The sequence below is a fragment of the Gymnogyps californianus genome, chromosome Z, assembly GCF_018139145.2.
Source record: "Gymnogyps californianus isolate 813 chromosome Z, ASM1813914v2, whole genome shotgun sequence".
Classification (NCBI taxonomy): Eukaryota; Metazoa; Chordata; class Aves; order Accipitriformes; family Cathartidae; genus Gymnogyps; species Gymnogyps californianus.
Genome location: NC_059500.1, coordinates 73,642,990 through 73,657,196, shown reverse-complemented (window position 1 = coordinate 73,657,196; position 14,207 = coordinate 73,642,990). Strand labels below are relative to the sequence as shown.

Below are 14,207 nucleotides of genomic sequence, written 5' to 3'. Positions count from 1 at the left end.
ATGCCCAACAGCATATTATCTGCTGAATCACAGACATGGCGATAGAATCTAAACAGTGGCACCGTTAAAACTGTGACATTTATCACGCTGTGCTATCTATCTTTAAACACAGTATTTGTTGAAGCTCCTAAAATTAGAAGGGAACACACTGCAAATACCATGGTAACTACTTGGCATGGCAAATCAAGGTCCTTAAGGCTCCCACACAGACTTACTGCTATTGTGACTAGAGTTATCCAAACGGCACCTAAGCATACTTACTACTTACCAAGCAGTAATGTTACCTTGGATTAAACTAAGAATAGAGCGAAGGGCTTACTCGCTCAAAATAGCACCAAGATTTTTCTGACGTTAATGAGCTCAAAACAACTTTAAAAATAATTTTGTTTGTACTGTACATTGTAGAGACAAAGCTGGGCTGATATAAGCCTGATTTTAAAACAGAAACAAATTTCAGTTTGCAGAGAGAGCTCCCCCCAAGCAGTTTAGGAAAAAAACAGGGAAGAAAAAAAAAAAAAAAGACAGACAGGGAAGGTACAAGGGAAGAGCTTAGACATTAAAGGAAATAAAGATGTCTGAGGTTGAATGAGATCATCCAGAATCTTCAGAAAATGCTTGCTGGAGTTCATGTCTCTGTTTTGTTTTATAACATGTTCAATGATAAATTGAGGGAACTCTTTACTTATTCAATAAAAGCACGACGGAATAATACATTCTTCAGCCTTCTGAGAGCAGTTGATATCTAAAGAATTGTGCCTCCAGCCTTTGCTTTCAATTCAGGCATGGATACATTGCTCATCTTGAAAACAGATAATCCCTCCAATTATTGTTACATTGATTTTCTAGAACTGAAAGGGGAGACTGGTAGTGTCACAGACAAGTGACAGCCAACTACCTACCTTTAACCTTTGTTGGTCAAACACCAGTAGCAGGTCACAGCAATAGGTCACAGGAAGTTTGCTTAGTCTTTTATACAAACTTTACTCTTTCATATTACAAAGAATTTTGAAAGTATGTCTATTAGCCAGGAACAAAAGTCGCTGAGTTAAAAGATTTTCCTTTCTCTTTAGCCTTCTCTAGAAACATCAATATAAAAGTGTTCACAGAGCAGACAATCTATGTATACACAAGTAAGACAGATGAAATAAACGGGAGTGCACTATGTACATTGTTAAAGACATCAACCCTCTAGACACACACACACAACGCTGAGCGGAAATAAAACCATCATACATTACAGGTGATATGGGAACGCATATTGACAGGGAAGACAGCTGTCAAAGCACAGAGCATACAAACAGGTAAAATGGGGCTGAGAGTCGTTGTAAGAGCACTTACAAGTAAAACTTCTCTTCCCATACAGGGTTCAGATTCCCAAAAATCGTTTTTGTCCTCTTCTTTGTTTTACCCACTTGAACAGTTACGTACGGATCACTGGACCCAGTCTTGTCTTTGGCCTGCAGACCCTGAGCACACACCACTAGAAGGAAAAGAGAAGGGTTACCACCACCATGCAATAAGACAATGTGTCCACAACACTATGTGAAGCAGCAGCTCAGAATGGCCAGAGAAACAGGAATATCACTCATGAGAGCTTTTCTGATGAGCCTCAGCTCATGGTGCACTACAGTGCCTGGGGTAGGAGTACCTCGACCTGCTACCTGTACACTGAGCAGAAAGAGACACAGGTCAGAGAAGCCCTTCCTCTCCGTTCTCTCTAGCTTCACACCAACTCTCTCTTACCTTAGGCTCCCAAGCGAGGCCAGGAGAAGCCATGCCTCCCTCACTCACCCGTGATCGTGATCTTTGCTGACCATTTTGAGGTGCCATCAAGCACGCTCTGCTTCACTGTCTTCATCTGCTGAGCATGTGTCAATTTGCTCTCACAGAACACATCTCTGATCAAGTCAAAGATCTCTGGCTTGTTCCGCTCCCGGATTTTCATGCGATCCTTCATTGCCATGATGAAATTCTGGGTTCGGTCTTCGGCTCCATGCTTCGAGCTCTTCTCCGCTGCTCCTGTGCACCAGAAAGTACACAATGCTCATCAGAAACAGACAAACACAAAGTCATGTTTCACTGAATCTGGACAGCAGGATCAAAGCCATGAGTTACCCTCCACATGTTGGCTTTTGCTATTGACTTTTACAGTCAGACCCCTCCCATTTCAACATACACACAAGAGAATCTGGACTACTCAAAGCTGGGAGGGGATAATGGAAGGGGAGCGCCCACATTCTTCTATAAGCTGGGACCAGGTTGCTCTCCTGACAACAGGTCTGAGTTTAATACCCTTGCAGCTGAGGAAGACGCAGAAATTAGGTTCTTACTTTAACAGCAAACATAAGCATGCCCCCTCCTCCCATCACCTTGGTTTGAATAAATAAATCCCTGCTTGGGCAAGTGCTAAGAAGAGGACATAGGACTTCCATTACAAATAGTATCTATGAGCTTGTCTCAATGCTGCACCTCAGCATCTTGGAAGAGCAGAAGTTCAGATGGGCCGACATGGTCAGCATTTCCCACTGATGTGTGCCACACAACTCCCCACTCAGCACGGAGTCACTGCACGATCTATGTCCCATTCTGCCTGGAACCATCCTGTTTGGATCAGGTATCACGCTGGAGGCATCCAAAGTGCCTCTCTGGATCCCACTCTATTTTATCAGTTTGTAAGGAGACAACTCAAATAATCCATTCTTAGAATCGCATAGGCGTAGTAACTATAACAAATACCTATAAGGTAGCAAATTCAATAGTTAAAAACTTGGGCCATCATAAGCATGGGGCACTAGTACAGTATTCAGCAGATGGAAACAAAAGGGCCAGGCATAGGGTCTGTACTACATAGGTATTCAACTGTATCTGGAAAAAGAGGCGCCTCTGGTCATTTGCATGCCTCTTACAAAATTGAAAAGTTTGTATAATTATGAGATAAGAACGCTCCCACAACCAACTACTTCCTACTCAGTTTTGACAGTCATGCTGTCAAAATTCAGCCACTGACTATAGTGTCAGATGTGAGGCATGTGTTAATGAAAGCACTGACATGAGCTAACAGGGCAGACAAACACGGGTGTGAAATGAAAAGCAGGAACCCAAGATTGCACATAGTCCCTCTACATGCAGTCTGCAGCAATTTCAAGTTATGATCTTAAATCAGATTAAGTTAAACCAGTACAAAAGTCCTGTGAACACATTCAATCATAATATTTCTTTTTAGTTTAACATGCTTTTTCTTGTTTTTCTTCTCTGGGATAGTTTAATTAAAGCAAGACTTGTCCTAGAAAATGATCTTCATCCAAGTGTTCACCAAATATTAAATTACCTTAAAAATAGGTATTAAAGCTGGTGCAAGTGTGTGCAAAGAGAGCCATCAATCACAAAGATACATAAAACTGTTTTCTTCTGGAAAAAGTCGGCAAATATGATATCTGGAGCACCTTTAATATAAGGCATTACAGTTTTGCATATGAAACAGTTTCAGCAGGTAGTGACCAAACCTGAATAAAGTTCTATGAACACACACATACATAAAGGACCCCCAGCAGTATAACATAACAGGCAACCTTGTTAGCAGGCTCAACAGGGTGCCCAGTGACTAACACTGCCTGAAGACATACATTTCTAGGGCCTTCAATCTAACACCTTTCACCATTACTAAATTCACTTCAATAAAGAAACAAAACTCAATTATAACTTCCACCATCCAAACCAAAAAGAATAAAAACACAGTTTGGAACAGACTGTGACTGCTGAAGTTTCAGAAGTTCATTAAGGACACTGCATACCAAGGCATTAAAGACCTGGGTATAAAACAAGCCATAACTTCACATTATTTTTTCATTTTACTTGCTAGAGGCTTGATGTTCAGTATTTCATTTAGTACAATAAAATGTATCTGCCCCAGAGTTTCCTATTGTTGGCTTAAGATGAAATGAAATCAAAATACCGGAATTAATTAGGCAGTCCCTGCTGCCTCTACTCACCGGTGATGAAGAACTAGCACCATCCAAAGTGATGTCTTGTATCAGGCAATCATCCAGCTGTAGACCCAACATTTATTAAAGGAATATGAAACCAAAATGATACCAGGGGCTATACTTTGAACTTCAGATAAGAAGTGCTATTCAGCTTTAACAGAACTAGGTCTTCTGGGGCTGGAGGTGGAGTCTACACAGTATATGCAGAGCTACAGAAAATTACTGGGAAATCAGGAAAGGCCAAACCGAACAATTTGCCTTTCCTAGCTGGAATTCTGAAATCTGTAGTGATCCAAAGAAACCAATCATGCCCTGACCTTTCTGACTTTAAGAAAATTAAGAACCAAATTCAAACATTAAAAGTTTATGTTGTGCATGAGCGGAGTGCTCTATTTAAGAATCATTTTCTAAATAAATTATTAGCCAGGCAACTTGCAAATATAAATGTTTCACTGTTCATCACTGAGATGGGACAAGAGTTATCACAGCTCTGGAGTGGCATTGTCTGCACCATTGCCTTAATGCAAGCACTCCAGGAGCATCAAATGATGCTTTCGAATGCAAACTTGGACAAATGGAGGAATTCTAGTTAAAAACATGTTTAACATCCCCACCACCTCCAGAGACCTTGCATAGTGCATTTATCCCTCTGCAAGGCTAGCAGCAGTCCGGGGCATCCTGGGTCGCAGGATGTGCGAGCCATGTCACATAGACCCCAAGAGAGCCCTCTCTTTAGTCACCTCTAAAACTTGGCTCTGCCTCCTGACTTTCAGAGGAAATCCCCCACCTCCATCCATGCTGCTCCCCTACTCTGCCCAGATAATTTGCCCAGGCAAGAAGGCTCCATTATTCCTTCCCTAGGAAAGGTCTCTCTCTCCCTGCAGAGGCTGCACCTGAACTGCAGTGCAAAAGCCAGAATCAGACAGACACCTTATTTAACAACACATACTAATAAAGAACAGACAAAACCTATGTCTCCACAACATACTCTTTCTTAGTTTTAATACCTGCTTGTTGGTACAAAACCACCAGAGTTTCCAAAACAATCATTGGGGGACTAATTACCTATGATGTATGTGATATAAACCCAAAGCATGTCACTATACTGGATGGCAGAGGGTGCTTTTCCTGCTGTTGGACTTGGATCGTATTTATTCAGCTGCAAAAAGGAGCGGTTTGGCCAGTGGATCAGCTTTTCAAGTAGTCCTGTAAATGGCAATAGAAAGGCACGGAAATATACAAGTATTGTGTACAGTATCATACAAATGGTACTGGGCTTTCCTTCTCTCTTCCTCTCTAAGACTGAATTATGAGTCAATTTATGACTGGAAAAAGAAAGCAAATGTGTCTATATTGGAAATTGTATTGATACAGCTATTAGTAAACCGCCAGTGCTGTTATCCTATGCTTTAACAGGGAAAAGTCAAGAAAGCAACACTGGCAGGATAGAAGACAGCTGTTCAGTAGGTGGATAATGCTTAGAAATGATATATTCCTGAAACTGAAAATAGATATTCAAGTTTCAAATAAAGGTATCCTTCCTCCTTCTGTGCAAATATTTTCCTACATAGGATTCTGGGAGCAAACAAGTGTTCATCACCATGGTGTCTAATCATCATTCAACCCAGAAGCCAAGACGATTATCACAAGAGTGACTTAATCGGTCTCACTAACAGTCCACTCGCTGAGACGGTCTCTGGACTGCAGTACCTGAATTCAGAGTGCAACACACACATTTCTCATCCAAAAAGCAACAAACATACCTGACTTCCAGTCCTGAGTCAAAAAGCATTGAACAACCCCCAGAGGTGAACCAAGGCCCCAGGAGCCAAAACAGTACCAAAAGCAGGGCATTCAGTAACACAGCCCTGATAGCTCGTGTGAAGTTCTCCAAGGTTTGTTGCTCCAGCACACCATAAAGAAGCACTAATAAAGACATATGGCTAATCACACTCACAACACAGATTTCATGTTCAGCAGTAGTTTGAAGCTTGAGATCTCATTTCCTCATTTTCAAGATCTCCAGAGGACCAGATTCTGATATCCCAGGGCAATTTCTTTTCTCAGGTTTAACTGTAATCTACCAAGGACTAGATTAGCATCACTACAGAAAAAAACAAGACACGCTTGCAGAAGCAGATTACTATGGCTTTTCAAATGCTAGCCCAGAACTGTACAGGCACCTTTTACTAGGATCTTGCTAGCACAATGTCCTTCCCTTCCACCCTCTCCGTAATTCTGCTTACTTCTTTGCATCCGTTTCTTGGTATCCTACACATCCATCCTCAGCTTTACTCTTCCTTTCATACCAACATTGCCCAACCCATTGTATTTTAGTTAGTACTACACCAGTGCTCAGGGCAAGAGATAAAAGCTCTCTTTTTCCAAAAGCTTTGCATGCTACAGGGATTTTAAAGAACATCCCTCCCTCCCTTTTCAGCCAAGTAAGAAAGGAAGTGTACCTGTGCAGCAGAGATTTCAAGTACTTCCAAGAATAGCAGAAGGCTAAAAAGAGAGCATCTTCCCTTGAACAAGTATTTATGAGCTTATGATAAAAAGGTAAGCACCCCATCATCAGAATAATAGCTTCTAAGTACCTACAATAGAGAAACATCCTCAGAGAAACAACCTGGTGCCAACAGAGCCATAAACCAGATGGCTGCAGTACACATGCCACAACTGATTCCAGTGTACTGCACTTCAGACATTGCCAATTCATGGACCAGCCCTGCTGAACCAGTCTGCAAATGGATTTTGATTCAAATTGCAACAAAGCGTTGCTGAATTTGAGTATTTTGTTACTGCAGTCCCACAAATTTGTTAACTGTATCAGATACTCAGTTTCTTAAAAATATAGAGGGTAAGAAAAACATCCTCAAAAGGAATAACCAAACTTAATTCTAATAGACTTGGGGAAAGAGATCCTTTTATTTCCCCCAGAAAGGCACTGAAGGATAGAAGATGGATAAACAGCACATTCTGATTCTAAGGAATAAAACCCCAAGTGTCTACCCAAAATTTCAAGGCACAGACAATGGAACTGTATTTGTGACCAGCCTGAAAACTCATTTTACTCCAATGCAACATTTTCTGGAAGACTTACACAGACTGAAGTGAAGATATATCCTGAGGAATCAAGGTATAATCAATAGAATTGTATTTGTTACCAGCCTGAAAATTCATTTTACTCCAATGTAACATTTTCTGGAAGCCTGAAATAGACCTAAGTAAAGATATGTCCTGAGAATGTTGGGTTTTTTTTTTACTGACAGCAACAACAAAGCTTCTGTTAGGAAGAAATCCCTCCTGAGTTCAGTATACAAGAAAGTTCAGTCGAATTTATTGGATCTCTAAACTGTTGCGTGTCCCCGAGAAACCCTGTTTCTCATTCCTCAAGCACAGCCTATGTTCTTCAAACATATATAAAAATTAATTTAATTTTTCCATTTTCTTCTGGCCTGATGGGTTCCAGTTAGAAGCATTTTTGCATGAACATGCCAAAGCAAAGAACACAGTTGCCTGAAAAAGCCTTTTAATAGATTTCTAGTATCGATAACATTTGTTTTCCCAACCCAGCAGCACATCCACATATTGGCCCCACCATCATCTTAATCTCCCAGAACTAACTTTCCTCTGCCTTCTCTGTCTTTTAATTACACAATTGCCATCTTCAGTTTCCTTTACATCTCTACCCCAGATAACGATACCCACCACACTCACACTGGATACCCCCACAGAGCCCCCGGCTCACAGTCTCTGTATCTTCCCTGTTCTGATGCTGGGCAGCTTTCCAATAACTCAGTAAGTTAAGTTTTGTTTGGTTGGGTTTTACCTTTCTACGTGCTTCACAAGTATTGAGCCCAGTGTACTCTCAGTTGTTCTCTCTCTGTTTCTTTAACTCTGCATGCTGAAGTATCTTGTGTTTACATTTTGAAAGGAAATGTGCAAAGCAAACATCTGCAATCCCGTGAATAAAATAACAAGTTCTTATCTAATGCTTTGCCATATATGAAAAGTAGAGCCATTACAGTTGTTACTTCTATTCCATAGAAAAGCGCAGACTATTGCCATCATCACATCCCACAGCCCATTGCATAAACTTACTTAATTCCAACCAGAGATTAGAAAACCTGCCCCCATGGTTATTCTTCAGAGGCTGTTCCAGAGCCTCCCTGTTCTTATCACTGGAGTTGTCTTCTACTTCCACCTTTAATTTTCTTCCAGCAAATTTATTCCATTTTTCCTTTTGTAAACTGTAAGCTTAAACAGACCATCTTCCTCCCTGCTGTGTATCTCCCTCTTCCCCAACATAGTTCAGGCATAAACAGGTTCAAACAAGGATTAAACCAATTCACAGAGCCACCACTGCCAGCTATTAAACATAGCATCTACTGCTCAGAAAGGCTTTAGGCCATGGATAGCTGTAAGCTGTAAGACTAAACCACACTCACAGGGGCTCTACACGCAGATGTCTTGCACCTCTAGCTTGGGCACCACAACATCCCTTTAGAAACATTCTGTTGGGACAGAATTAATATGGTTATTTTTACTTTTTTGAAACAGCATCGTTCCTGTCCTTCTCCTGTCCCACACTGCCAAGCCTCTGTTTTGAAAGATTAACAAACTCATACCATTAACAAACTCATACTCTTGAGACTTCCTCATATTTTCCCCATTACCACTGAACTCTCTCCAGTACCCATCCCAGTCTGAAGTCTCCCTTCTTGAACATGGATAGCCACAGCTGTCCCCTGCAGGAATATATTTCCTCTTAGTCATTAGCTATTTCTTAAATTTAGTTTTTCTTCTATTATTTTCGACTTCATGACCTCTGCTCTGTACGACAGCTTTGGGCCCATTTCCTTGCTGCTGCTGGTGCGAACCTAATTTTCCTCTGCTCTCCATAGCATTTTCCCCATACTGAGATATCACGACTCCATTGCAACATTATAACATCATGGACATGCATCTGAATCAAGCCTCGATGTGCATACCAACAGCTTTTCATCTCAAGTACTGAAAATCACCAGTTAGCAGAGGATTCTGGTGAACTCCAGAAACAAATAAGGTTATCCTCAATCTAACTGACCCTCTACATCAGGTTGTGTCAGAGAACTGAGTTATGACTTAACTATGTTCTCCTGAACCAAATGCAACACGGCAGCTCTTTGCTTAGTCACAAAAAGGTCGCAACAAAGCCCAGGTGTCAATGATGCAATTGCTCGAATGCTCTAAACTGTAAAGATCACCTTGCAACCTTCAAAGACAAATCTAGAAACATTAAGCAACTGAGAAGCAGATGTTTCACCAGTATCAGCTGTGTCTGACAAATAAGCCATTGCAAATAGCCCTAGTCCTAACTATGCCCGATTTAAAACTCTGCACACATCAAAAATACAAGCATAAACAACGTCCATTTGCGGTGTTTAGACAAGCTGTAAGAAAAAACAAGTGACCTATGATTCACTGGTATCTCTTGCTGAATCATCCAGCCTGGCTTTCCCAAACAAGTAGAGCCTGAGGCAGACACAAGATTTGACTCTTTATGTTCCTATAATCGCTGACATGGATTTGCAATAAGTCTGTTTATACTTCACAAACTTTTCTGTTTCCTTAGACTTAGTCCATCAAGCTGCAACGCCAAGAAAATCAAGAGTGAACAGAAACAGCCCCATCTTCCTACTCAAGATTTAACACATATGGCAGAAATTTCTATTCCATTTAGACTAGGATATTTTGCTCTCCAGCAGGAACATAAATTTGAGACCAAATTAAGAAATCGTTTTACAAGCAAATAAAACTAACCGGACCAAGCCAGATGCCTAAATTAATACTTTTTCTCACGCTTTTTTTTTTCTTTAATCAAATTCCTTTTAAACTTCTCCATTTTTTGTGTAATGTCTCATTTATTCTGCGAAGTCACAGCTCTTTGAAGAGCTCTTCCTTGAAGAGAGGGCTTAGTTTTTGAACACTGCAGAAAAAAATAACAAAATAAACAGAAATGCTAGTAGGAAGATGAAATACTGCCCATACACTCAAACAACACCTTCCTATCTGACCCATCATCTCTGCTGACTCAGCCCCAGGTCTCTAAAGTGATTCAGCCATGAGACCCTACCGTCAAAAAGACAAAATGCCTTGCCAACCTGCACTTGGTACAGAGAATCTGAGCTAAGACCAGGGACTCTATCCCCTAAGCACGAATCCAGGGCTGCTCTGAAGAGCTTAAAACAGTCTAACAGGCTGATGGTTGAAACAAGCAACCTGACTGGGATACCAAGGCAGGAGGGACAGAGTCCAGCCTAGTACCCTATTCGCCCAGCCCACTGCCTCTCTTCCACGCAGGATATGTTAACTAACACACCACCTGAGCTGACACAGAGAGATTACACATGTTACATGGGTTAAAACAAAAACCCAAATAGATATGAAAGACTCAACAATTAAACCTTCTTTTAAAGCAGATCAAGCACAATGTTGCAAAGAAGTTCTTCTGCGTCAGTGGAGCTGTCTGTGTCCACATGGTGACGGGGGTAGGTTTAGCCCAATGGCACCTTTTCAGAAAATACACAGTCATTTTAATAAATGAAGCTTCAGTGATCACTGAGGTATCACCTACACATTTAGGAAAGCTCTGGTAACACTGTTGGAACAGCTGCCCTTCACTGGCCACTACTCACTCTGTAAGCAGTCAGCGTTGAGCAAGTCTTGGCACTTCTCATGGCACTTGACTCCACATTCACCGCAGCGCATTCCCTGCCGTGCAATACCCCACAGCAGCCCCTCACATTCGTAGCAGTAGGTAGGAGTTGTGGCTGTCCACACTTCGAAGTTGTGCGGGGTTGTACAAGAGATGGGGTAAATTAAGGCTTGCAAGGTCTTCTTATAGACATGAGATTTCTGAAAGGCAAGAACACATAAACCAATATCCAGGAAGGTGACTGAACCTATTTTTCCTGGTTAACACATGAGTTTTAGCGGAAAAGGCATGAGCAGTGCAATAAATCTACACATTTAAAGCAGCCAAATTTATCAAACTTTTACAAGCAGCAGCAGAGGACACCATTCCAAAAATGTTTCTCCATGCATTTAAAAAAGTGGAGGAGATGGAAGAAAAGAATTAAGGTTTGTGGATGAGGAATATTTTGCATAAAGCAAGTTTCACACACTGTCCCCCATGGTAGATAGCACAGAAGGAAATGGTAAGATTACATTTTTCAGGATCATATTGACACATTAAATGTTGTTTTTTACATGTTTGGTTTCTTTAAACAAATCATACAAGAAGCTTTGCATCTATATTTTTAGACATCTGTGAAGATGGCTCTGCATGCCAGAGAGCCAAATTCCCTTAATTTGCTTACTAAAAGTTAACAGGAGCCAAGCAACCCTCCCACTTACCAGCTCTTCATCTTTGAGAGATGTTCTAGTGGCCATTGCTGAGGTAATTCCGGCTTTCCGGGACTGAACCAGTGACTAAGAAGGAAGAAAGTTTGTTATTCACCACCAATATTCAGAAATGCACTGGCACTACACACCCAGAGATATGACCAAGGGGACTCTGTCACGCCAGACACCAAACCAGCAGTCTATTACATGCAAGCTGGTTTCTTAAATGATAGCTCACATCTCAGAAGAGTCAAATGCATACTCTGAAAGGTCTCCAACTTGTTTCCATCTGCCCACAACCAGTCTTACTTTGGTAAATTTTTATTTGTTTCTCTGGTAAGAACTGTCAATGAAACCTGGGTTCACATCTCTACTTCTATGTTCTGGTAGCGATGGTAACTCTGCTATTGCCTAAGGTCACTACATGGGAGTCACTCTTCTATATCTAACTTCATTCATATCCAAAAGGAGATTATTTCATCGGTTTTACAACATACACAACACCCCCAAATGTAACAGTGAAAGGGTTACAAATAAAGAGGATAAAAAAAGAACAGAGTGGGTTGGGAGTGCAGGTTTGAATGTGCTGGTGTATCACATTCATTGGCCATCACTGAACACAATGAACAGCATTTTCCCCTCAAAACTGCCTCTTTTGCATCACACCAACACTAAATTCTGCAGCCTTGGACAGCACAGGGCAATGCCTTTGCAGCACCTCACACTGGCACACAAAGGATTTCTTCAGCAAGCCACTCCAGTTAGATGAAGGCGGAGAAGGAAATTAAAGCTAGCAACATCTGCTTTGAAATCATCAAACCCCATCAGAAACCTCCATTTATGCTCTGCTTTATGCTGTTTGAGGACAGACTGAAGAAGTTCATTCCATCAGTGATGGAGCAGGACTGAGTGCTGGATATGCATGCACTGAAATACTGCAGGTTCGAAATAAAAAGCAAAAAAGCAGAGGGAAAATAGGGTAAAATAATTTTTGTTTCTGGTGAAGACTTGGTGGATAGTCTTCAGCTCCACTTACCATGGCCTGTTGAGAGAGAGAATGAAAGCATACAAAGGAAGTAACACAAGTTAATGCCATTATTGCAAAGATTTAAGATACAAGCAGTCAGTAAGACACATATTAAGCTTCCCATGCATAAGCTGGCAGAGAGAATTGCATGCATCTTTTCACATGAATTACAGGATATGGAAACTTTGGTCTTTCAGCTGTTATAGCATTTCTCCCAAGTATGAAATTGTTATGTGTACTGAACACAGCCAACAAAAAAACATTTGTCCCACAGAAGCCTCATTTCACCGTATCACACAAGCATATGAAACTTGTCCTTATTACTCGCTTGGTTCTTGTGCTCCCTCAGTGCAGAAGCCTACTGGCAATATTGCAAATTGCTTTAAAAATCCAAGCACATATGCTCATTTATCTATCCTCTGAAATTCCAACCTCCTGGTAAGTTGCCAAACCTCACATGGACATTATAACTTTCCCTAAAGTATGTGATTTTTAGGAAAACATTTAAAAATAACGCAGGCCTAAAAATAATCAAATATTCTGTGTGGAATAAAAAGGAAAAAGAACATGAAAAGTATCTTAATTCTGCCAAATGAACGAAACTGTCTACAAAACCCTAGCTCATTCTCACTGAGATTTTTCCAAGCACAACTCCTAACCCTTTAGTGTAAGAATTAATTTAACAAAACAGGAAACCTTCGGCTTCTTGAAGTGATAATGAACATTACCATATGTTAAAAAGTAAAGCCACTTGCACTAATGGCTGTGTGGCAGAAGAAAAACAAATCTCTTACCAGATCACTGACAAGTGGAATTGGCTTTTTTTTGCGTAGATCGGGCATGCTATCGATGCCATAGAGACCACCTGCAGGCCTGGAAATTCAGGAGGGGAAAGAAAAAAAAAAAAGATTAAAAATTCCACCAGCAGAGAGAGACAGTAAAGAGATCAAAAAACTTCCTTAAAACATCAGTCTCCTTGCTAATATCATAGTCAATGAGTACAGGAAGAATCAGTTCACTGCAAATGCAACCTAATAATAAACCAAAGTTGTTAACACACTGAAAATGTAATTTTCCCCTTCTCAGTTCTGAGCTAGCTCAGAGTAGGCTGGGCACGTGCTTGCAGAGCACCCAGTGCTTCAGAGTCACTGCTGCCAGCATGGTGGGTGGAAGCAGCCTTATCCCCACCGCTTCTGTGGGACACAGATTTAGCAAAAATACTTACCCAGCGGCAGAACCAGAGCTCTGTGGCAGTAATTCACACGCGGCTTAGTCTGTGGTAACTGAGCCACACACCTCTGCCTTCAAAAGCACCTTTTGCTCCTTAGGGAGAGCTCATTTTATAGTTCACTATTGGCATTGAGCGTCATGGCAGGAAAGACTTTGGAAACTTGAAAACATCCTGTCTCCAGCCTTTCTCCATCCCCTTTCCTTCCATTTAATTAATTTAGGGTTGAGGGTGTGAGGAGGGGGATGCTTTACTGGAGGAAGCAAAATCAGCCAGATTATACTTAAGAAAGTGTAAAGTTAATGCTAAAAACGATTAAGTGTTTATCTTCTTCACATGCAACAATCCAGACGTTCCTGCCTGGTGTCAGTGGCTGGGAGGGAGCATGTCAAAGTGGATTAGCCCAGGGGCAGGATGCTGCTACCCATCATCTGATTCTAGGCTAGAACATACTTAATCCTGGCCCTTGAGGTCTGTATAGTTATTAGGAAAAACCTCACATCTGAGGAGAAAGGAGATTATTTTTATTTGTATAAAAGGGACCATTCGTGGCGCTCAGCATTTCAAGCCATGCAGACCT

At 41.2% G+C, this 14,207-nt stretch overlaps 1 protein-coding gene across 1 annotated transcript in view; it reads right to left on the bottom strand.

The window, feature by feature from the left end:
- Positions 1 to 14,207, bottom strand: part of LOC127027870 (protein unc-13 homolog B-like) — a 188,294-nt gene that overhangs the window by 73,216 nt on the left and 100,871 nt on the right. The window contains exons 10-14 of the mRNA XM_050913751.1: positions 13,194 to 13,272; positions 11,385 to 11,459; positions 10,664 to 10,883; positions 1,792 to 2,019; positions 1,339 to 1,480 (exon numbers count right to left, since the gene is read on the bottom strand). Of these exons, the coding sequence (XP_050769708.1) occupies positions 1,339 to 1,480; positions 1,792 to 2,019; positions 10,664 to 10,883; positions 11,385 to 11,459; positions 13,194 to 13,272 (744 nt within the window). The remainder of the gene's footprint in view (positions 1 to 1,338; positions 1,481 to 1,791; positions 2,020 to 10,663; positions 10,884 to 11,384; positions 11,460 to 13,193; positions 13,273 to 14,207) is intronic.